At 40.7% G+C, this 24343-nt stretch overlaps 1 protein-coding gene across 2 annotated transcripts in view; it reads left to right on the top strand.

Annotated features, from left to right (window-relative positions):
• Positions 1-24343, top strand: part of RELN (reelin) — a 272354-nt gene that overhangs the window by 8529 nt on the left and 239482 nt on the right. Inside the window, exon 1 of one of the 2 annotated variants that reach the window (XM_085040356.1) lies at positions 10500-10525. The exons of the other annotated variant lie outside the window; for it this stretch is intronic. Within the exon in view, the coding sequence (XP_084896482.1) occupies position 10525 (1 nt within the window). The 5' untranslated portion in view covers positions 10500-10524. Of the gene's footprint in view, positions 1-10499; positions 10526-24343 lie in introns of those variants that run through there. 2 annotated transcript variants of the gene reach the window in all.

Raw genomic sequence — 24343 nt, 5'->3', positions numbered from 1 at the left:
CCTTCAGTTGCAAGCTTTACCTTACACTACCCTAAGTCTTACATCCTGTCCCCTGCTACTTTCTTTCAGACTTCTACATTGACTTTCCTAAAGTTTTGTGTGCTGCAGGTTTCTCTCTGCACTGTGCAAGTGCTTCAGTGTGTGCCCAAGTTCTGTCCCAGTTTCCCATGTCCTGGGGTGACAAACATCACTGCAGGATCTCCAGCCCTGCAGGGGGACTGCTGCTCCCCACAGATGCTCTCTGAGGGGATTCCCTGCTCCACTGGCAGCAGGGGGGTGGTGTACCTGCCTGTGGGACAGCCCATCCCCAGCTCCTTGCTGAAGGGCTGGGTGCTAGCAGGGGAGCAGATCAGATGGATAGTGGCCCCACATGCCTTCACCCCCATCCCTCCTCCTCCCTGCCTGCTCAGAGGAGGGAACAGCTCCAAGGGGCCATGCAGACTATTTGACTGAGATGCCCAGAGTGAAATCTGATTTAGTTTTGCTAGATGAGAAGAGTTATTGTAACTCCAGCCTTCTGGGTGTTGGGGTTCACTGGGTGTTGGAAATATTTGTGAAGCCATGTGCAGAACTATCACCATGTCTCTCCTGAAGCAGAAGCCTTGGGGCAGCCATTCAGGCTGGTTGCTGGTTTCTCTCTTTGCTTTTGCAAGATACAGCAGAGCAGGAATGGAGTGCCCTTGGTCTCCTTCAGCAGGCTGAGCAGATTAATCATCAGAGATGGGGCTGAAGGTCCCTATGTGTTTCCCAGAATGGCTTCTACTCACACGGACATGTTTGTGGCTGCTTGTTTCCCACAGGAGACAGGGCTGTAGGCATTGGGCTGAGGGAGCTGAGTAGTAAACCAGAGATAACCAGAGATGAAATTCCAAGAGCTCTTGCACAATGCTTAGCAAAATTTTGATTGCCTCAGATTAGACAGTTATTTATTCCTCCCCATGTGTGCTTGAAGGGTAGTTTTGTAAATAAACAGGTATGACCTGAGAGAGCTGAGACAAGAAAAGGGTCTGCCTGCCAGCCCTAGCTTCAGCTGTGTCTGGTCTGTGTCTCCTGCTGTCCAGTTCATCATTCCATGCTGCCATGGATGGCTGGATGCTGGCACCTATCCCATGTCCCCTTCCAAAGCCTGGCTGCGATGTGGCTGGACGCTGAGTGGTCCAGCTGGTGAAAAGCACACAGAATAAGGGACCTCACTCTTTCCCTCTTTCCATCTCTCCAGTGTAATTTTCAAGACTGCAGTAAGATAATCACAATTTGGCAAAGAAAAAAACTCTGTATAGGGAAATCCATCAAGCAAACTCCCTTTCATGCACAGGCATGCATACAGAAGCAAATGCTGCTTTCCCCTCCTCATCCTGCTGCATCCCATCTGCAGGCAGTTCCTGCCCCATCTTGGATTTTAAGGGATTTTCATATTGGTTGTCCACAAGTAGCATGTGTGGGTTGCTCCTTGGGAACATATGGGGGAACAGTGAAAGTTGACTGACTGTCCATGTGAGTGTGATAGCAAAGAAGAGGGAAGGAAATGGAAAAAGAGAAAGCACACCACACTCACTGCCCAGAAGAGTTGAAGAAACCTGGGAATATTTTTCTCTATGGCTGAGAAGTAGTTGTAGGTCATATCATTCAACAAGTCTGGTAAAATATTCGTAAATGAGTTAGCAATAAACTAAATTGAGATTTATTATTATTTGTTATTATAAATGAGATGCATAAAATCAGCTTTCCTGGGTAGGTGGCCTGTGTTCTTGCAGAGAAATACTTCATGGAATAGCTGTGTCTTCCCATGTGGATCCTGTATGAGGGAGCTTTTCCTGTGCTAGAAATGAAAGCAATGTGTAGGTGATCAGCCTTTCTAACATCTGAAAACAGCAGTGTGACCCTCAGTGGCCTCTCTTCATGTCAGGCCCTGGGATGTGAAAAGTCATTTATTACATCACGGGGCTTGGCAAGGTCTCTGCCATTTGCCTTCCACTGTTCCCACTGCTCTCCAGGACAATACAATGCATAGGAAAGAACAAGAAATATAGATAATATTTATCTTTCTGGCTAAACAAGCTGTGGTTCCCAGCCCACAATAACCTTTCAGTGTTCCTATCTCACAGGGGAAATGCATCGCTAGAAAAAACAATGCTCCTTCCAGAATTAGACACATTCATCTGGACACTGGATGGAACTATTATTATAGCAAGAACTGCAAAGAGAAACAAAACAGCAAAACTGTCCATGGCAAAGATGCTGGTTTAAAAAACTGTTGCCCAGCCTTGCAGTGCAGCAGATTGTGGGTATGCCAGGTCAAAAATCAATGAATCAGTACTCAAAAGTGCTTAAAAAATAGTCCCTAGTAAGTTTGGAAGAAAGAATCTCTGGCTGAAGTTCAGTGTGGAACATTTTTGTTCAGCCATTCTCCTGATTCTGGCCCAAAAAATACTGTAGTCTTCAGAACATCATTTGTGTTAGTACAAAGATCCATAACCTGGCAAATATTTTTATGCTTTCCAATTCCTATAGCTCATTTGCTGATGGCTGATACCCTGTCAGATAGTTTTTCAAGTCGACAGTATTCTCACATGAGCACCCCCAAGCACAATCAGGTGCTGGGTGGGAATAGATTGGGGGCAGCCCAGAGGAGAAGGACTTGGGCATGCTGGTGGATGAGAGGCTGGGTGGGAGCTGGCCATGTGTGTTCACAGCCCAGAAAGCCAAACGTTCCCTGGGCTGCATCAAAAGCAGCATCAAAAGCAGGGTGAGGGGAGGGGATTCTGCCCCTCTTCTCCACTCTCACGAGATCCCACCTGGAGTTCTGTATCCAGATCTGGGGTTCACAACATAAGAAGGACTTGAAGCTGTTGCAGTGAGTCCAGAGAAGGTCTGTGGAGATAATCAGAGGGTTGGAGCACCATTCCAATGAAGACAGGCTGAGAGAATTGGGGCTCTTCAGCCCAGAGAGGAGAAGGCTCTGGGGAGACCTTGGAGCAGCTTTCTGGTATCCAGAAGTGGCCAACAAGAGAGCTGGGGAGGGATTTTTACAAGAGCATGTAGTGACAGGACAAGGGGGAATGGCTTCAATCTGAAAGAGGGCAGGTTTAGATTAGATATTAAGAAGTAATTCTTTACTGTGAGGGTGGTGAGACACTGGCACATGCTGCCCAAGGAAGTTGTGGCTGGCCCATCCCTGGAAGTGTTCAATGCCAGGTTGGTTGGGGCTTTGAGCAACCTGGTCTCATGGAAAGTGTCCCTGCCTATGGCAGGGGGATTGGAACCAGCTGATTTGTAAGGTCCCTTCCAAACCAAACTATCCTATAATTTTCTTAATTTATTTGGCTGGAATTTCCATGTTCATAGTGAATTCATTTGAAACCTAGCTTTGTCAAAGACAAAAACTGATAATGTATTTGATAATTTGGTATTTTTAGTGGCAAATGGGGAGAAGTGAAATATTTGAAATAAATTACTGTTATTTTCAAAACATAGCTCTTATTTTTGTTTTGGAAAAGTATCTTAATTGGGAAACTGACTGTGAACAAAATAAAAGAAGTTACGTGCATAATCAGAAAATGGAATGAGACTTTTCTGCTTGAACAAAAGTCTTTATCTAATTTTCTTGGGTTCATTGAAGATTTTCATATTGACCTAACTGATATTTTAATTTTTTTTTTTTTGGTGCCAGATCCTGCAGTACTTCTTTTATGTTAGCCCAAGCTGATCTCTTTTTCTTTCTTTTTCTTTTCATTTTGGTCACTGAACCAAAAATTGAACAGTTCTACTTCTGACAAGTTGACCATTTAATTTCCGGCCACTGCACAGAGCTGATTCAGACCACTCTCCTTGTATTTGTTCCCAAAATAAATTGCAGAATCATAATTCACTCTTTAGGGCACCAAACAGCAGTTGGTAACAATACTGACATTTCCAAGGTAACAAACTCATGTCTTCTGTGATGATACCTGTGGTTGCTGTGTGGCTACTAATGTATATGTTGACCACGTTTGCCTTTACCTCTAGTAATTTTTCAGCTTTCCTTTTCAGCAGATTTTTTTCCCTGTTGCAGTGTTAGGTAGAAAAGGCTTAGAGGAGATCTCTCACTTGCCTCCTTCTGCATGTTTTACTGTTGAAGGGTACTTCTGCTTCCAAACTTGAAAACCTGTTGCAGTGCATCTATAGAATTGTGGTTCATTGAACCAGACAAAGAGGCCTTCACGTCTTTAAAATGATCTCTTTTTTCCATGGTATAATATTTACAGGGCTGTCCACCTCAAACAGAAGTGAACTGCTGAGAGCAGACATGGAAATGACATTTGAGAGATGCAGGTTTATTTCCTTCAGGGAAGTGATCCCTGTGTTCTTTATTGCCCTGCTTTTCCTTTAACATGTAGTTAATGCAGTCATGGGGTATAAAGGAGTTTCAGCAGAGCTGTGATGTTTGCAGAATTTTTCAACCAGAGGAGATGAAATGGTGTGGGTTTGGCTGGAGCTGGCAGCACCAATCCCTCCCCAGCCTCAGGCAGCCTGGATTCCTCTGTGGACCTTTTCACTCAAAGAGATGTAAGTTTTGTTTCATCAAGTGGTAGCAGATGTTAGGGAGCCTTTATGCTACTCATCACTGACAGAATGCCAATGCAATGGCATCTGGCTGTTTGCTTAGTACAAATGGTGTTTTTAAGCTCTAAACTATCTTTGAGCAGTGGTAGAGGTGCATTACACACTGACTACTCTTTTGCTGGGACCTTGCCCAAAACCCCAGTGAACAGTTGCCCCTGCAGGTGCCTTTTGCCCAATTAGTGAGATTACAGTAGTAGAGAGCAAATCCTCCTTCTAATTGCAATATTTGCCATTTTAGAAAGTACATTGTGAAATTAGTTACATTACAATATTTCTTTCACTTGCATTTCACTAACTGCTAATAAACACTAGTGAGTGACTGGCACTGTAACTAGTAACCTTTCATTCCAGATTTACAAAGCCTGCACTTTTTGCAGTTACCAAGTATTTTCTACGTGCAAACAGTCAGAAACAGGGAACTTTTTTGTTCTAGTTGATGTATTTTCTCTAGAACATGTAGATTTTTCATGAGGTGCAGAACTCACACAGATGCTAGTAAGCATAGTACCTCAAATCTTCAGAATGGTCAAATTGTTGACAAAAAAAAAATTGCATGTTCTGCCTTGGAGTGTTCCAGCTTTTAGCACTTCAGGGAGGAGGAGGACTGTTCTCAACATGGAAGAGGGTCAGTGCCAGGAAAGCCCACAGCTCCTTGATGTATCACGTAATGAGTGATAAGAGCTTTGGACAGCTGGACAAGATTTAACTCTGCTCTCTTCTTGAAAATTTTCCTAATTTACTCCTCAAGCAGAACATCTGGATGGCAGTTTCCATCCCTCTGGGGCAGTGCTGCATCAGGGCAAGGCTGACTGTGGCATCCAGGTGCAGACAAGTGAGGTAGGAGAGATGACCACATGTGAGGGGGCAGTCAGATTTTCAGCTCACTAGATTTTTCCCATTCTCTCCTTTTTCAGAATGCTGGGCTCATTGCTCAGAGGTTTAGCATCTACAGCTTCCATCTAGTGACTTCCCCCCTCATTGCTGAGCAGATGTGTTGGTGGGAAAAACATGCCCTGGCCAAACGATCTGGAAGAAGTTCCAGCTGCATGCCAGTTCAGTTCTCATCTCTTCTGCTGAATTTAACATGTGTTTATTATGGTTAGCATGCAGAGTGGTTGTGATTCGCTTGAATTAGAGGGGAATCATCCTCTTTGTGCTTTTTTTACATCAAGAACACTGTGCTCTGGTATAAAGAGAGATTGATGCCTTTGTAATTAGCTAGGCCAGAATTCGACGGCTCTTTTAATTTTGGGTTTTACTTGTGAGTATCTTATATAAGCATTTACGATTAAGGCAAATTTGGAATGAATGATAATAACACATTGCATTTTCTCCATTATTTTTGATTAATTTGGAAATGTTTAGGTGTAATTAAAGGATAATAATAAATTTCTTTTAATTATACACTTAAGAGCATGTTCCATGATATCCTTTGTCAAATGCCTGTCTATTTTACTGTTTCTTGAGCTTTTCTGTTGCAGGCAATCAGATCACTGCTAGGATGAATAGTTACATGTTGGGTGGCTAAACGTTTAATGTGTGCTTCAGAATCAGAAGAGGTGCCACAAGGAAATATATGTGAGAGACCTTAATATGGATTTCAGGGATCTGGGTCTATAGCAGCTATTTATTATGTTTAATGTATGCATCATGGCAGGCCTAATGCAATGCCTGTCATGTGCCAAAAGATAACTCTACTGTCTGGTGTCTTGAAAATCCCTCTGTAATATCTCCCAGAAAAATCATGTTTCAGTGGCTTAGATCTAGCTCAGGTTTTCTCTTGGTGGGGGCTCTTTTTATGTGGTACAAAGCTGGTAGTATATTGGGCAGGCATTAGGAATTACTAGGAAATCTCACAGTTCTACTTAATCAAAAAAGAAAAAAAGAGTCCTGGGATGTGTTTAAATATAAACTTCCTTAAATTTCTACCTAAGGATTCAGGCTCATTTTTACTGTCCAAGAACACAAAACTCTGGAAGTGTGCAAAGATAGTTGAAGTTTTTGTGACCTATTCACTCTGGGAATACCTTTTGTTGAATTTGTAGCCTGCAAAATCCTGCATTACTTAAAAAACTACAAACTGGAGCATTTCCTCATGAAAAATGGAAGAAGAAAGTAACGTTTCTCAAACTTAAAGCAGGATTTTTACATATTAACTATAAATATATTGCAACCAAATGCTTTTAAATAAAATAAAGCCGCTTGCTGTCTCTGCAGAAATGAATTGGGCAAAGGGATTTATCCAGGGTATTTCAGTCAGATGAATGGAGAGATATGTCCATCACCACTAACATGATGGTTATTCCTTCTAAATATAAACTGATAATATTATATATTAAAGGCTTGATTATACCGTTAAGAAGATTAGTACATTTTAACAGAAAATAAAGGCTTATGTGCCCTAAATGTGAAACTAACAGGAGAGGGTTTTATGTATGGCACTATCACAACATTCAGTACTTTTGAACAAGGTGTTTTCCCCATGGAAATACCTGCAAGGTATCATCACTGCACGCTGCCTCTGGGAATAGGTGGGATGCCTTAAGTCTAATCTGTTTCAAAGTGGTAATTTAAATATATGCAAGTATTAATCTTGGCCTGTTTGGGAGTGCTCATTGGAGTAAGCATAATGATTGCATGTTACCATGTCCACAAGGAAGTTTTCTGTCTCATCTGTTTTCTGCAAATGTTTGGGATATCTTTTAATTGCAGAAACTGTGGCAAATCTATAAGAAAATTGTGTCAGAAGGGAAAAAAGATTGATGATGCCTCTGTGATATTTCTCTGAATCAGATCTATGAATTTAAAATATTTAACACATATTAAAGATTTCAATGTCTTTTAATATTGTGCTTGACTTACGCAGCACTGTCTCTAAGGACATTGTATCTGAATCTTCTGATGGTATTGAATTTATGACATTGAATTTAAGACTTTTGTGCTCATGTCATGAAGCTTGTTAGGTAGTGTTTAACATGTCTCCTTTTTAATTTTTTTTTTTAATTCTTGTTCTTTATAACCTACTAGTTCTTCTGAGCGAAAGATTTACAGTGAGGATGAGGGAAGACTTGCAGTTATCTCTTGATAGATAGCACTCCTTGATTTCCTTTTATGCATCTCTCAAATTAGATATTCTGCACCTTAATCACAACATCATCTTACTTACTTTAAGAGTAAAAGCACTGTGAATATAAATTAACTTAGAAATATCATCAGATCTTCTGCCTCAGGCCTTGTCTTAGATTCTGGCTCAAGCATTGCTCCATGGTCAAGTCCTGTCCAGAGAAAAAAGCTGCTTAATTGAATCCAGCAGGGGCTGGAGTTTGAATGGGCTGCTGTGTCTGGAGGCAGAGCTGGGGCTGGTGTTAAGCACAGCCCTGTTTCCCTGGGGACATGGGTGACTCTGAGAGCCCCTGTGGCTGTACCAGGGCTGCCAGGGAATCTGCAGGCGCCCAATGTGCTCTGGGGGTCAGAGCTAAACGCTTGCACTTCAGAGGGCAAATCATGGAGTTATGGACTGCTAGGTCTGTTGACTTCTAGCTGTGTGGCTTTTGCACTCATGGGTTGCTCAGGAGCCCATGGGGAGCAGTGCCAGCCCTGAGTCCCTCTGGCTGCCAGCAGCACATCCACCTGCCCGGCACTGGCAGCACTTGGCCTGGAAGGGATGTCAGGTCTGGCCTGGGCTGAGATCCTTTGAATTGTCTGCCCTACTTCCCCATGAGCTGGTCAGTGCTAAGGGGAAGGGCTGCCTGAGCCATCCTGTCCCTTGGGACAAGCTGGGGACACAAATTGCATGTCCCTCTTTTGAGGCTGGAAGCTGAGTATAGAGCCTGGGCCCACCTGGGGCTGTATATGCTAAATGTCCCTATATGTATTTTTTGCCTCTGTTGCTTTGGTGCTGTTATTGTGGCATAACAAGATGCTGTAGACCAATATGCTAAATAAATGTTTTTTACACTGATGTGGTGTGGTTGCCTTTTCTGCATGCTTATGCTTGCAAATAAATGTATTTGTCCCTGAAGAAAATTAATGGACTCTTTCCTAGGACACTGTCAGTGCATTGTCTGTCCTCCTCCCTTTGGAATGTGATGGTTAACGTTGGTTAATTGAACTAACAGGGGTACAAGCCTCAAAGATGTGAGAGATCTGAAAGCTTGATGGAAATTGGTAGCCAGCAGAGTAAAAAGACCCAGGGTCATGCCATCACTAAAACTGAAGTCAGTCAGGTGAGCTCAGCTACTTATTAGCCATAGGAAAACACATAGAGAGAGGGGTCCTGCCCATGCCACAGGCACTGAAATTCTTTAGTAAGACTCTGCTATACCCTGCAGGCACTGGGGAATGCAGCAATGAGGGAATGATCCCCACTGAGAAGAGTTTTCATTTCCCTGCTGAAAATAAAAACCACTACTGCCACAGGGTGCTGGGCACCAGAGCATGGCTGTCCTGGGGCTGAGTTCGTGGTCAGGATGGCCTGGGGATGTGTGGCCCTGGCCTGGGTGAGCAGAGGTGGGCAGTGATGAGGAGAGAGGCCTCTCCACTGGGATGGGCACAGATGAGGGGCAGCGGGGCCCCCAGGGGAACAGGGGTGCCCCAGCACCAGCAGCCGTTGGGAGCAGCAGTGGGGTTTGGGTTTCTAGTCATCTAGAAGATAATTTGTAGTCCTGGACACACAACCAGTTCTTCTGGTGACCATCAGAGGTCAGGGGCTTTTAAGCCAAAGGTTGATCCAGACCCGGAAGTTTTTCTTCATCTCTCGAATGAAGAGAAGCTTTCTGTAAAGGACAGCTACAAAGAAAGAGCACAGTGATCCCTTTGGGAATAAATTCTCAGAAGAAGCAGGATGAAGGCAACAACACAAAGCCTTTGAAGACCTGCAGGGCTGAACTGCAGTGGTGTGAGCTGGGTGGAAGGTGGCTGAGGGCACTTGTTTGTCCCCTTGCCTGAAGCTAGCCTTGGGCCAAAGCCCTTCCCAGGCACCAGCCCTGAGAGGTGAGTTCAGGGCCAGGAACAGTGAGATGTGGGACAATCTCAGCCATAAATAGGCTTCCTTTACCTTCAATGAGATTTTTATTGTTATTAGGAAAATTCTTCCCATGAGATTTTAACTTCCATGCTGTGCTCTATTCAAGTGTGTTTAAATGTTAGATGATTTATTTCTATATTTTCACTTGTCCTCCATGGGAATGACAAGGATTCTAATGTAGTACAGAAAATCCTTTGAGATCTTCAGATTAGAAGAGCTCTAATGGAATAGACTCCTTTTTTTAAAGCATAAAATGATGTGTTTATGACTATAATTGATGATATCCTTATGAATCCCTTGAGTTAAATAAAGTGAATCAGGTAAACAAAGTACTTTGTCTTGCTCAAATGCATGATTGCAAAAACAAGAATAAAACACATCTGTAACATAATTAATTTGAATTTGTTTTACCAGAAAGAAACACTTTTACTGAAATGGCAATATTTTAATTTTGTGCATCATCCTGGGATCACTTTAAATTTAATTTAATTTAATTTCTGTGTGAAATTTGCATTTGGGTCATGTTCTGTGGAAATGAAATCATTATTCCAATGGGTGAAATGTTACCAAAATGGGCTTTGTGAGTGGAGAATTTGGCCTTGAATTAATTCCAATGCAATCATAACAGAATATTTTTAGGTAAATGCAGTGATGCCAGAGAAATATGCCAACTTAGGAAATATTTAATACTTGAAGTCCAATGCTGATCAAGACACCACTTTCCAATTTCCCTTCCTGCAATCTGCCTGCCCTCTGCCAAGCACTGGTGTGTGATTAATTGACTGACACGAAGTCTGTTATTTACATTGCAGATATATTGTAAGTAGACTCCAGGTGAAGCTCACAGCATGCTGCATATTTACTGCCATATGTTCAGGAGGTTGTGAACAGAAAAAAGTAAGTCTAAAGCCAGAGGAGGTATTAGAGGACACAATAGAAAAGCTAATTATAAAAGCCTTCAAAAGCAGTCCCTGCTTCACCATTTGATGTCCCAATATGTAATTACAGAGAGCTAGGAAATAAGGGAAGAAGATAATAAAGGGAAGATATAAAATCCAGGCCATGCTAGCTTGTGAGTGAAGAGGAAAACAGAGATCCCAATGCATTCCTCCTTTATCTGTTGGAAATGCAGGAGGGCTGTGAAAGGAAGATGGAGCAGGCAGGTGTCCTGGGTGGCATAGACAGGGGAGGTGTGGGCTCAGGGGGAAAGGGCAAACTTTGTTAGTGCTGTTTTTTGTGTGTAAATTGGTGTTCACCCTCCTGAGGGGGTTTTACACCAGGTGGGCTGGCCGGAAAGGGATGATACAGCTGCCAGCTCCAGCACTCCCTATTGGAAAACAGTAATTTGTTCCCTTTAAGCAAGGACAGCATGGGAGGCAATCACAGCACAGGATGCTGCCCTTGTTTTAAAGCCCATTATGGGCTGCCTGTGCAAGTAGAAAATTTTACTCTGCATGCATTACTGTATCCCATACTAATGTATATGTTTTCCTTGCTATTTAGAAAACTTCTGAGTTAGGCTTCCGCTATGACGATCACAGTGTGTCTCCTGTATTTTCATAGAGTTGCTGGTGGGTAGTTTGGTGAGGGTTATAAATTTCAATAAAATAAAAGGAAACTATGTATCTGAATCCTAGCTTTAAATCTGCATGTATAGGAGTAGATAAATATTTCTTAGAAAAACAAAGGTGCTGCCTTGTATTTCTCTTAGCTACAGATGTGGTGGGGAGCTGGGGGTCAGGACACTCAGGCACATGAAGAAGCTTCTGGCTGGCTGAAGCAGGAAGGTGCAGGCAACGTGGGGAGGCTGGAAATGACAGCTCTAATTTTGCTCCAGGGCTTGAGGAAGAATGTCTTCACTCACGCCTCAAAGGGCCTTCCCCAACACACAGCTCAATTATTTGGATGGTAAGCTGATTAGAGGATTTGAACCCAATCATCTAAAAATTATTAATGCCAGCCTCCAACTGACACATCAACTTACTCTAAGTGCAGGCAGAGACCAGACACATTTCAAATGGCAACTTTGTAGAAGTGTTTCCAACACCTTCAGAAGGTGTGCCGTGATGAGCAGGCAGGAAGTGGCTCTTTAACATTGCTTTGTGTCCGTTCTGGTTGGTGCTGGAGGTTTGTGTGATGCCAAGAGGTGCTTGTGTGCTGCTCCAGCTCCTGCTCCATCCTTCAGGCAGCTGGGCTCAGAGGGCACAGGGCTCCCCCAGGCTGCCTCTTCTTGGAGGGCAAGAAAGGGCTTTGCTGAGGAAGAGAAAACAGGAAAAGAGAGTATGTTGGTTCAATGAGAGGACAAGATGGAAAAGGTGCCAAGAAGATTGGATGCTTCAAGTATCTGTTATGTCTACTCCTTGCTCTCCTTTAAAGGACCCCCAAAAATTCCTAAGTAAAAATTTCCTCTTTGCAAAATTTCACTTTCTTAGCAGATTTGCCACCTGGTCTTTCAACAACATTTACACACAAATAAGTGCAGATTTGATGGGAGCAGTAAGGTTTTCATGTGAATAGAAATCCCAAGAACATGCACCATAAAAATTGCAGATTTTTAGAAACAAAATTTTGCTATTAATCATTATTGGATGATTAAATATGTATTTGTCCATGGTCAGTGGAAAATTTAATGTTTAAGACGTATTTCCTTACTTTCATAATTAAATTCGGAATGGCAAATTTGTATTGATAAAGTCTTGCTTTAAATATACCCCCTGTTGCTGCAATTAATATACACATTATTACATTGTTGCACATTAAATTTCAAAAAGTATTTTTAAATTGTTTAAAAAAATGGGTTAGAGAAACCACGCAGAATGTCAAAGGTGACAGAGAGACTAGCCCAGCAATGGAAGTGATTGGGTTGGGGACAGAGAGTTCCTTTTCTTAGCACTTATGTCTGTAGTTATCCTTTTCTGCTCTAACGTTACTCAAAGCTGTGGTTCAATTTCCTTCTCTGTTCCTGCCAGAACTCCTCTCAGTTTCCAAGACATCAGGCTTGATATGGACTGCCTCAGATTCTAAATACCTATTGCATGTACTGATGAGGTATTCAAGGGTTTCCAGCATGCATGAGTGCAGATGAACTTAATGGGAATCCTGGTGCTCAAATCTTTGCAAAATTCAGATTTTAGATCTTTCTAACTGGACTATCAAAGACTTAGAGCCCTGGAGTGACCAAACAGGGAGGGGAATGAAGTGGCATCTTTCTTGGAGTACTGATTTTTCAGAGGCTTTAGAGAAGCAGTAGTTTTCAGATGTTTACCTCTTGGTTGTGTTTAGCTGAAATCAGCTGGTGGGATCAACAGTTAATGAGAGACTGTATTAGTTTGAAAACAAACCAGTAGGAGATCACAAGTCAGGATTATAATTTAATAGGAAAATTTAAAATAAATGCAATAATACAAGAAAAAAACCACTGACAGAGTCAGATACAACCTGACATCCTGTTAGTCAAGGTGGTGGTAGCAGTCCACGTGAGGTAGTTCAGCTGAAGCCATGGTGCTGTAGAAGGTCTGGTCTCTACCTGAAGGTCCAGTGGTAGCTCTTGTCCTCTGGGAACCCAGTAGACAGGGGTAACGTGGGCAGTTCCAAGGCCAGGTTATATCAGGTGGGAATGCTTGGCTCCTCCCTCCTGGGTGGAGCATCTCACAATAGGATGAGATAATTCCATGAGTCATGTGGTTGGTTCTTGATTGCTCATTAACAGTTATCAGGGGTGAGTCATAGCAGGAGATAACAGCTAATGGCCCACAGCTGGTGGAGGTGGGAATAGAATAAATACCTCTCTGTTGCACCCTAGGGCAGAGACATGTTGGGGAAATGCACTTGTGATTCTGTTATGCTGTTTTCTCTATGGAAATGAGACTTACCCAAGTGTTCCTTGCTGGACTTTTTTCTCTTGGATGAGAGGAAGCAGAAAAGGAGTGAAAAAAACTAATGTTCAGGTTTAAAAGGAAGCTAAAAGGGTAGGTAAATGGATTTGCAGATTTCAAAGTGAGTCTGTTCTGATGGAACACATAGAAAGCTAAGATGGGACAAGGAAAGAGGAAGATTTGTGTGATCTACAAATTACCTTGAAGCCAATAATACCGAAAAGAGACATTGAAGTCATTGATGAAAATTTGTGTCCAAAAGTGTAACAGTTGTGTATCTCATAGGAGGACACTGACATAATTTGCACATATTTTAAAATATTTAGTTCTCTGATGAGATTAAGTGGAAGAGGAGGATCACCCCAATCAAAATTGTCATGAAAAACTGAAAGTTTAGATAGAAATTTTATCTTCCTTATCCTTTACCATGATGACTTATGTTAATGAAACGAAATAATAATATTTTACTCAGCTGTCAAATGGCCCTGGGCAAGTGGCTGAGTAGAGTTTTACAGGCCCAGCTGAAGAATACTGAAGAGGAATGGCTTTTTCCTATATGAAGTAAGATTACAATCACTGAGGCAAGTGGAGAGAGAGAGGATGAGAACTTAATCTCATGTAATGGCTGTATATATTTAAATGTGTTCTCTGAGATCCCTAGGTGCCTGTAGTGAGATGGATATATCTAGTAATATAAATGTGGTTGTAATAGTTTTCTTTCATAGAATAGTGTCTGACCTACCTGGTGTTTTAAATCTGTTGAAGCTGTTTTTAGGATGCTTTTTCGCATTTTATACAAACCATTTTCTGAGCACTTGTACCAAAGCGCAGATAATTCCACAGCCATTTGAAATACTCTTTCGGTACGAAACTTTAAAAAGGCAGTTTAGTTTTAGCACTAACTTGCCTAATTTTCAAAGACATTTCGTCCTTGAAAGTAGATAAACCAGTAAACCAGTTAACTGCAGGTGGTTACATTTGCTAATCAGTTGGATAATTATTATACATTGGTAAAAGAAAGACAGCTGCAATTGCTATAGATGATTGTTAGGAGTTTTTTAGCATAACAATGAACAGCAGCACCTGCCATCCCAATATGTTTTACAATTTTGCAACTTGTATTATTTCCTAGACCCCCCATAGCACAGAAGGATCTACACTGTGCTCAAGCTGTAACTTGAAGATATTTTCATTTCAAATGCCTCGTTGAATTTGCTTATAACTTTCCAAAAACCTCACCTGTTAGATCAGTGTTTATTAAAGGTTTGCTTTCATTAAAATGGTGCGCAGATGTTTGGCAGATTTATGTATCGCTATTTCTAATTACTGGCCAATTTGAAAAAGGATTTTCATTTGCTGAAAGAAAGTTAGGTTTCAGATCAGTAGTTTAAAATTGTGTGGTTCTGTATGTGTGTAACTCTGAGACTGCCTTCTGGGACTTGCAGGTTTCTTCCACTTCATGATTAAATCTGTGACAAGTTTGAAGGAATTTGTTTTGCAAGCAAGAAACTTAGTTATGCATAAATCACTGGAATGGCATAGGTGTGTCTTTGCTGTGCTATGTATGTGATATTTATTTCTGTATTTGTCCTTTATATTTATTTTATATATATGCACATCAGCCACTTTCCATTCTCCCTTAATTTAATTTCTGCCAGTCCCTGCCTTAAGATACCCCCTAGATACAGCAATCTGGCCAGAAAAGACTGCTTATTTAACCCCTCACACAAAAAGCAACCTCCATTAATATAAATTGGTCAGGATTAATGTATTTGATAAAGCTGTGCTCCCCTTGCCACCTGGATCTGCTTCTGCTGGCTGCTTACCACTCTCCAGGTCAGTTTAGGAAGAACACGGTGAATCTGCTAAAACATCTATGGTGCTTAACCATGATAAAAGGTAGTAAGTCTTTAAAATATCTTCATCTAGCTCTCTGTGCCTCAGAGAAAGTGGATTCTCCATACTTCTTGTCCACAGGTTATCCTTGTAGTGTGAGCCATTGCAATATAATTTCTTATTTATGATTGTTGGTTTGGAGAGTGAATCCTAATGCTCACAAAGCATTTGCTTCTCTTTGCTAAATGCAAAATCACTGGGCAGAGACCCTCCTTTGTCCTTACAGCTTTTCCACAGTAACATTACTGCATCTCATGTTTGACCTTTACAACCAGAGTTCTCAACTTTATTTTCACTATTATCTTTATTATCTGTAGCTTTCTAGTAACAGTTTGCAAATGGATGGACTGCTGTCTCAAATGCCCTGAAATTTTAGCAGCTGAGATTCCCCTGAGATCTGGGGCCTCTGGAGGGGGTTAGTGACTCTTTGTCCTTTCTCACTGCCTTTGTGTTTCTGCCCAGGGAGGCACGAGAGTACCACTCACAATGGCCAATGAGAAGCTACATCCTAATGCACTTAATTTTTAATGTTAAAACCCTCCAAACGCTTATAAGACAATAACATTGTTTTGCCCTTTTTAAATCTGAAGAAGGTAGCAGATTGTGTGATTTCTTTATTGTCTGAATCTCTGTCTCAAATTTCTATCACTTTCAAACAAAACTAATTTTCCTGCATTTCAAGGGGACAAGTTGTCTCCCCAGCCTTGTCATCAATATACACAGCCAATTAGGGATTCACTTCTTACCCTTTTTCCTATGCCTACTGAAGAAATAGTGATGTCCAAACCAGTATCCGCTATCCTTTCATTTGTAGTCCATGTTACATACTGGGAAACTTCCTTTTCTCTGGCATGGTTCTGTGAGTCCAAATTCACTTCTGTAAGTATCTGTGTTCTATAGGAATGGCGGGGGGGGATGTAACTATTTATCTCTTTCTTAGTGTGATTGCTCATTTGTTCAGGCCTGTGTTAGAGTTTCTCTTTCTTAGCATATTTCATGTTAGTCCAGATTTTCCCACTGGCCTGTTTTTGGGAGAAACTTAGTCTGTGCAGTCAGGTCAGGCTGCTTAATTGGTTAATTAATTCACCATTCTGGGCTGAAATTCCCCAAGTCTGCCATGGCTGTCTCAGAAAAAATCCCATCTATCTGTAAGGGACTCTCTGACTTTTCTGGCAAAACCTCAAAAGTTTCTAGAAATTATTTTATGCCAGCTTTTTTTCATCATTTTGGTTTGGTTTTAAACTCTTTCTGAACTCTTGGTCGAAGGTCACTTCAGTGTCTGTGACTTGTCTGTTACTTGCACCTTTTTGATGCAATGGTTGTAATCTATCGATAGTAGATCCAACTGAGATTTCTCCTTTTCAGGATCATGTTAATCACTTGCAGTAAGAAAAGAAATTGGTAACTCCCATTTTTTTCTTTGATAATTTCTTCCTTAATCTTAACAAAGTCTTGTTTCCTTGAATGTATGGGGACATGAGATGATCTCTGAGTGATTTCCTTGAGCAACATGAGAGAGGCTCTTTGGCCATCACAGGGCCTTGCCACCAGCTGAGTGTTTTGGTCTCACAGCTGTGCTCAGATTGTGTCCTCAGTTTTGTTCATGCCTTTTCTCTTAACTTCCCCACAGTTTCCACTCTGTTTTTCATAGAAATATGACCCTTCACAAAACAACTGCCTGCAATAGTTTCATTTATCTGTATTTGTTCTTGGACAATGATGTTCAGCAGTGAAAGTGAAGGACAGGGTTTTCTTTTAACTGGTTCTGTAAAGGACTCTGGCTGCTGCTTACAAGCATCTCACTAAAGGACAGAATTATTGCCACTTTTGGAGTTCACTTGCCAGCAATATTGTGAAATCAGAAAAGGGTAATCTCTGGGGCAGGGCTTTGTGCATGTGGAACATCTGAGGTTTTTAGGGATGAGTGTGGGTTAGCAGGACCACAGAGTGGTGTGAGGACTGAACTGGGGCACCTCTGTTCCTTTTGCTGTGTGTGAGCATTTGTGGCAGATTTGGTTACCAGAAAGGTAAAGGATGTAATGGATGATGTGTATTTTTCCTCAAAAATAAGTGGAGAGTAAAGGTTTGAGACCTCTTCCTGATTGTGCTTTTTGTTGTTTTGGGGGCAGTTTTTGTTGAGTTTCTTGTTTTTAAAAATAACTGATATGGGAGCCAGGCTGTGTCTTGGCTAATGAACTACAAATACTGATTTTTATGTGCTATAGCTTCAGTTATAAGGTATTACTGATTGTTACGGTTCTCTTTGAAATCGCCATGCTATAAACTTAATACCACTGGTAAATTCAGTTTTGTAGTCTGTAATGAAAATGCAGGTAAAACTGTGCAGAATGGGAGAGATGTATTGAATTTACACTGACTGACAAGGGGCAATGGGATGGGTGGGAGTTCAGGTGTTGCAGAGTGTGAACTCCAAGCTGTCAGTCAAAGTGATGTGGAAATGAGCATGTGTTCATAGAGGCTTTATGCTGTTTGTCGTCCTCTTACAATTTCCATCCAACTTCGACAGTTTTGTAGTGGGTTGTTGTAGTGTTTTATCTTGGAATTTTCCAAGTAATTTTTACTTTATTCAGAGGTAATAAAGCAGAGAATCTCAGAAATATGTTTACAATCAAAGCAAACATTTTAATAATGGAATGAGCGTAATATGACTCACTCTCTTCTAAGAAGGTCTTCATATCCTCATTTTCAACTTTAATATGATTTTAAACACTGTATTTTAAAACTACTCATAAATTAGTATACAGTTCTTGTATTTAAAATTACCATTATTGACAGCAGTGAAAAAAAGATTTCGGAGTGCTTGCTTTTTACAGTGAGAGAATTTGTGGACAGCTAAATATCTGTGTCTATATATATATTTTGCTTACCACAGCTGGTGTTTTGGAGAAGATTTACTTTACTAACACACTAACACTAATACCTTGCAATGTCTAAAATGCCTTTAGCATGCCATTTACACTCATCTGAGAGATTTCACGAAAGTATGATATTAGTAAGCCTTCATGAGTAATCCATCATGCCTAGGAGACTTAATCAGATTGGACATGTACTTACCCCGGCTTAATAATTGTTACTTGTGTTATTACTGTCCTTATTTCTGTTTCATCTGTGGTGAAAATGTTCAGAATTTCAGTTGCAGTTCAATACATTATAATCATGGTTCTCCGCAAAACATGGCACAGCGCAAAACCTACAGCCACAATTCAGATTTTGTGTAGTTAAATCTCTTGCTATTCCTTTTAAAGGCCTATACAAAAGTTTAATATTTCTTCAGGACTGTTGAGGTAGCAGCATTAAATATTAAAACATTTAAATGTGCAGAACTGATTAATTCAGAATATATCAGAGCTGCTCATAAATGTTTAATATCTGTATTTTGCCTGATTGGATATAATTTAAGCTATGTGCTTCTTCCAGCACTCTAGGACCAGGTACTCATCTTTTATTTCTAGGAATGGTTTAAACATCATTCCTTTTATTACAGGTTAATATTAATGCCTCAACCTTCGGCTGTTATTGTTCATTCTTTCATGGAACCTACTTCAAAATTAATCACCTAAAGTCTGAGAGCAGCTGTTAAAGTTCTCTTTAAGTGCACCTTTCACAGAAATATGGCTCAGTTAAAATTTGTACAACCTCTGTAGGATGAAAGCTGAAATTTGTTCTTGGCAGCACTTATGCATTTCCTTAGAAAAGCAGATTCCTGCTTTTATCTGGGGGAAGGATTGAGACTGTGCAAGTCCTGGAGCTAGTCTGAGATTAAACTTGGACCAGGTTCTAGCTGTGTTAGTCCACAGTGAACAAATTACATGAAAAAGCTGAAGAATGAGGGTTGGTATCTCTGGGGAGGTGGGATAGCCCTGACTGGCATGTTGGCATGTGGCTGCTGAACCACAAATGGATCAAAACACCCAACTGTAGTGGTGAGATGGCCTCATGTGTTTACTGGTGGTGTGTGAAACATAAAGATCTTTATGGAAAGCCACAGATCTATTTGAGACTCAGCTCTAAGTATGGTCTTATCCCCAAATTTATCTTTATCTTATTTATCATTTATCTTCCAATTTTCAGCACCAGTGCTGTTAAAACTCACAACAAATCAGCAAATCCTATGCAGACAAATTCTTAACTACTTTTTTGTTCCCCAGAAGCTACTTTCTGCAACAGTGCTCTCCCTGGAGTATTTCCTCCCCTGGGACTGGTCCAGTGAAGAGGGAGGGAGGGATGGACTTCATCTTTCAGCTGTTCATTCTGCTGTGGCATTGAAATGCCCCACCGGGCTGGAAGGACAACAAAAACTCTCTAGGAGCATCTGTCCCAAAGCAAACATGGCCTTCCAGCACTCACCAGGAAGCTTAGCATACAGCATTAGCAGTGCTCCACACTATTTCATTTCCTTGCTTAGCATGCTTTAAATTATCTTCATTGCATTTAGTGCTTTATCCTGATCTCTCTGAAGTTAATGGCTAAAGCACCATTGCATGTAATGAGGTCCAGCTGCCTGAGAATGCCTCGACTATTATAAAAGCACTGCCAAGCAATTTGCCGTGGTCCAAGGTAGAAATCTGGCTTTGATGCAGTGCTTTTCCCTTTTGCATAGTGCTTCTCTGTAGTACAAAGCAGAATTTGGGTTGCTGCAAAAAGCAAATTTGAAGTTTAACAGGGAAGAGGATGAGCACAACAATGCTACAGGTTAATACCCTGCTGTGCATCCAAAAATATCAATTCCAAGAGTGTTTTCTTGACTTAAATGGCTGGAATTTTTTGCTGTCTGACTCTGAGATAGTTAGATGTAACTTGTCTCTGTAGCACATATTTCTCCTTGGCCTTGGAGGCCTGTGGGAATGCAAAGGAGAGGAGGTTGCACATTCTGTCTCATTACAAAGATGAGGGACATGGAAGTTGTCCTTGAGTGAGAAAGTGGAAGTCTAAAACCAGCATAAATCACCTAATATACAATATATATAATATGGCTTTTTTCCAAGGGCTTTTGGAGGGAGATCTCATGTTGAACTCTGAGACAAGTCCTGCAGCTCTACAGCAGTGTGCTCAGAGGTGCTGCCTAATGGTAGCTTGGTTTCATTTTGACTTTGTTCTTCAACTTGAGAAACTGCCAAGTTCTCCCTGGTTTTGACAGAATAATGTAAACAGCAAAATGAATACATTTCCCAAACTACTTTTGTATGTGAGCTCACAGGAAAACTGTGTTTAGTCATGTTTATTTCAGGGATAGCAATAAGGAAAAATATGTCAGATGTGAAAGAGAAAAAAAAAAAGTCATAAGGAGGCATTACAATACACTCAAGTAGAGGCAAAGTGCCCCTTTGCTCTCTAGGAAATGGAATAGAAACAGTTCCAGGAGGAATGATTTATAATAGAAAATGCAGCTTTTGTAGAATGAAACCTTACTTGGAAATAAATCTGCCTTTTTTCTTGATTTTTTTTTTTTAATTTGGAAAACAAAATTCTGGACCAGGGAAATTTGACTCAAATAAAAGGGTTTTTTTGTACTTCTGTTTTCAAATTAATTGAATTAAATATGAAATTCACATTGTTCTTTGTCACCTCAAGGATAAATTGCATTTTCTTAGTATGTAGCATCACAAAGTCTGTGATTAGGATCTTACTGCCTTTACTCTATTGGAAGGTTGGATGTATTAACTAGACTGTAAAAGCTGAATCATAGTGAAGTGCCTCTCCACCCCGAGGTGGAGGGAGCACCTGGCACAATGGGTTTGGAAAGGACATTAAAATGTTGATTTATATAAAAATGGGGGGGGGGGTGTTGTTGCAGTTTAACAAAATGAACTGAAATATTCAATTCAAAGCTGAAATGATACTGGAGAAGATCAAAGTATTTGATTTTCACTGAAAATGGCATAGTAAGAATCATTTATGTGTCTTTTATGAAATTCTAAGCATTTCAACCTCCTAAAAGCCCTTTATTATTCCATCTTTTCATATTCAAGATAACAATAAATGTTCAAATAATATTGGCACTGCACTATTCCTATTATTTATTGAAGAGGCTTATTTAGCAAAATTGCAAAGTCCAAGTTTCTTAAGATCTTAGGTAGGAGAATGCATATGCCTCTGAACTAATGTGGTTAAAGATGTACAGAGGGGAATTCCTAAGACACCCTTTGTTGTGGGGATTTTTAAATGTATTTCACTGCGTTCTTGCTGATTTCTGCCTATTCCATGTTTTGAAAGTTCAGCATACAGTGCATCCCAGCTGATGCATAGACCACACTCATCTCCAGATCCATTTTTCTGTGTTCTGCTTATCTGGTTCTTCTTACTCATTCTTCTGTGTGCAATACTGAGAGGATTAGACGAATGTCAGAGTCATTCTTTGAATCAACTGCAGAATTTAAAAGGCAGAAGTGGAAGACAGTATTGAATATATGGTTTCCCAGAACCATGCTGGGAATAATAAATTATTAAATATAGTAATTTATATTTATTTTTACCTAATTTCTTCATAGCTAGACCTTTATGATGTGTGAAGTGGCATGACTGCTTTTATTGGTGAGTGGCCATTCCGCTGTGCTTTAACTACTGAATTAGAGAGACATTGAGGGTGAACCAGAGACTTCTGCCATTTTTTCTCAAAATGTTTGGCTTCTCAGAGAGTCCAAATTCAAAATCTGCAGTAAAATTAATATAGACTCTTCCCCTACACAGAAAGTTTATTTTATTTTCTCTTCTCTTATTCAAGGCATTGCAGATTGACAGTGATGTTACTTGTTGAGCCAGGAGTTGGAACAGAATGTTAGAAGACCCTTTTCCATATTTAGGCACATGTTTCTTTTCACCAGTTGCTCAGAATTCTTTTTCAAGTGCAGGTATCTGCTGGTGAAAATATCTGGAGTATTTTCTCCTCCTAGTTGTTCTGTGGGAAAGCATATTGGGGTTTATACCCATCACAATGCATTGGTGTCACTTCTGCCTTGACCTTAGTAACTCCTGAGAGGAATTCCTGTCTAATTTTGCACTGGAACAGCGGGTTGAAAGAAGAACTTCACCCTTTAGGTAAAATGTTGACCAATTGGTATGCTTGCATTAATGGCCTGTGTTATTATAGGTGTCTGTGTTATTATAGGTGTCTGGTGTTACTGGGGGCTTATTTGGTAACAGTATTCATTCAGTGATGTCAAGACATGCCACAGAACAGGAGACAGGTTGACCAACTTAGGTCTATGGATTTAACTGTGTTCCCAGTGTTATGTTGTGCTGGTCCAGTCAGTGATGTTTGGATCAAATAGACTTGATTGACTTTGCCAATTGTTTGTTTAGTTTGGTTTGTTGGCAGTTTTTTGAGGGGGGCTGTTTGATTTCTTTGTTTCTCTCTTGCAATTTTCATTGACAAACTAATGGAGAAAAGCTAGGAAGATAAAAAACCTCTTCATGTTTTTTTTTCTGGCATAGATCTGCTAGTTATCATGGCTCTTGGCTAGCTTGGCTTCTTGCTGAGGATACCAATACAAATTATCCTGGCAATTAGTTTAGTTCTTCCTGTCACTAATAACCTCTTTGCTAGGAGACTGGCTGTGGTAGTTTCACAGCTTAGCTTGTCAGGGGACTGACTTTCCCACAGTGTAACTGTGCTTTTTGAGCCTTTTAAAATATATTTACCATTTTAGCCCTTTACTCTTCCTATTATAATATGCAGAACATCACCTATTCTGGAGGTACTTCTTAGTAATTGTCTCCTGTGGGACATGAAGACCTCTGTGACACAACAGTGCACAAGCCAGGGAGCTGTAGGCTTGCAGCAATCCAAGGCAGGCGGCTGTGGGATTTATTTTCCAGAGAGCCAAGTGCCTCTTTTTGTTCTAACAAGATATGAGTCATAGCAGGGACATGGCTGTGAATACTTATCGCTTTCAATGGGATGTGCAGAGCAGAAGGAATTTCAGTATGGAAAGAGGACATGAAGCAATTTGTTAAAAATTCATTATTTGCTTGGGGAATTTGTGCTGGTATTATCTGGGGTAGTTGTACACACCAGGGAACTATGATGTTCCCCTTTTTTTTTGTCTTTAAGAACAGAAAGTTACCACTTGGGAATTTGCTGTATTTATAAAGTATTTAACAAGCAACTAACCGACAATGACAAGTTCAACACAAGTCCTTGTGCTGCAGTTGTATTTTTCTGTGTGTGCATGGTTTGGCTGGTTGCCGAATCAGAATGTTGGACTAGACTTTTTTGTGAACATTTAGAGGTGGTAAAGTATCCGTTACCAGTCTAGAAACAGAAGTCTAGAAGGAACCCTTTTTTATCTTCAGAGCCAACCCTGTGCCCAAGCAAAACGGAGAGAAGGCACTTTGTAGATTTTCCCCCAGAGCCCTGTCAGGTGTTTCATAATCACAACCTGCCACAGTGCTGCTGTTCCAGTCCTCTGTCTTTCTTGTTCAGTAGTTGACCATTATAGAAAACCTAACACAAAGAACCAACAGCTCTCAGTGAAGTACCTACAGCCATACGCCTTCCTGAGGTAGCTGTCAGTTCCTTGGGATGCTCAGCCTTTACAAACCACACTGTGAAGAATTGCACTGTAAAGGATAAGCATATGTATTGTATGACTGTCCCCATCTCTGCCTCTGACCCATTTAGCCACATAACCATAAAGATGAGACAAACAGATGCCACTGAGCTTTAATATTGCTCTTACTGTAGGAGTTTTATTTCTTAAAAACAATAGTTTCATTCTTTAGACTCAATTTTCATTGGGTGTTTGTAAATGTCAGAGGACTAGTGAATGTTTTTCTTATTTTTTTCAGATTCTTTTCTATGTTGTTCTTATTTGAACCTTTAGAAACAGGTATTTTTTATTGATTCGACCTTGCAGTATTAATATACAGTGTATGGTCAAAGGATTGTATGAACGTTTGTTACAGCCTGGTCAGACATATGCCA

The sequence above is a fragment of the Lichenostomus cassidix genome, chromosome 1Aa (genome assembly GCF_008360975.1).
Source record: "Lichenostomus cassidix isolate B80296 chromosome 1Aa, HeHo_3.0, whole genome shotgun sequence".
NCBI classification, from domain to species: domain Eukaryota; kingdom Metazoa; phylum Chordata; class Aves; order Passeriformes; family Meliphagidae; genus Lichenostomus; species Lichenostomus cassidix.
The sequence above is the reverse complement of the archived record's forward strand: the minus strand, read 5'-3'. Positions and strand labels throughout refer to the sequence as shown.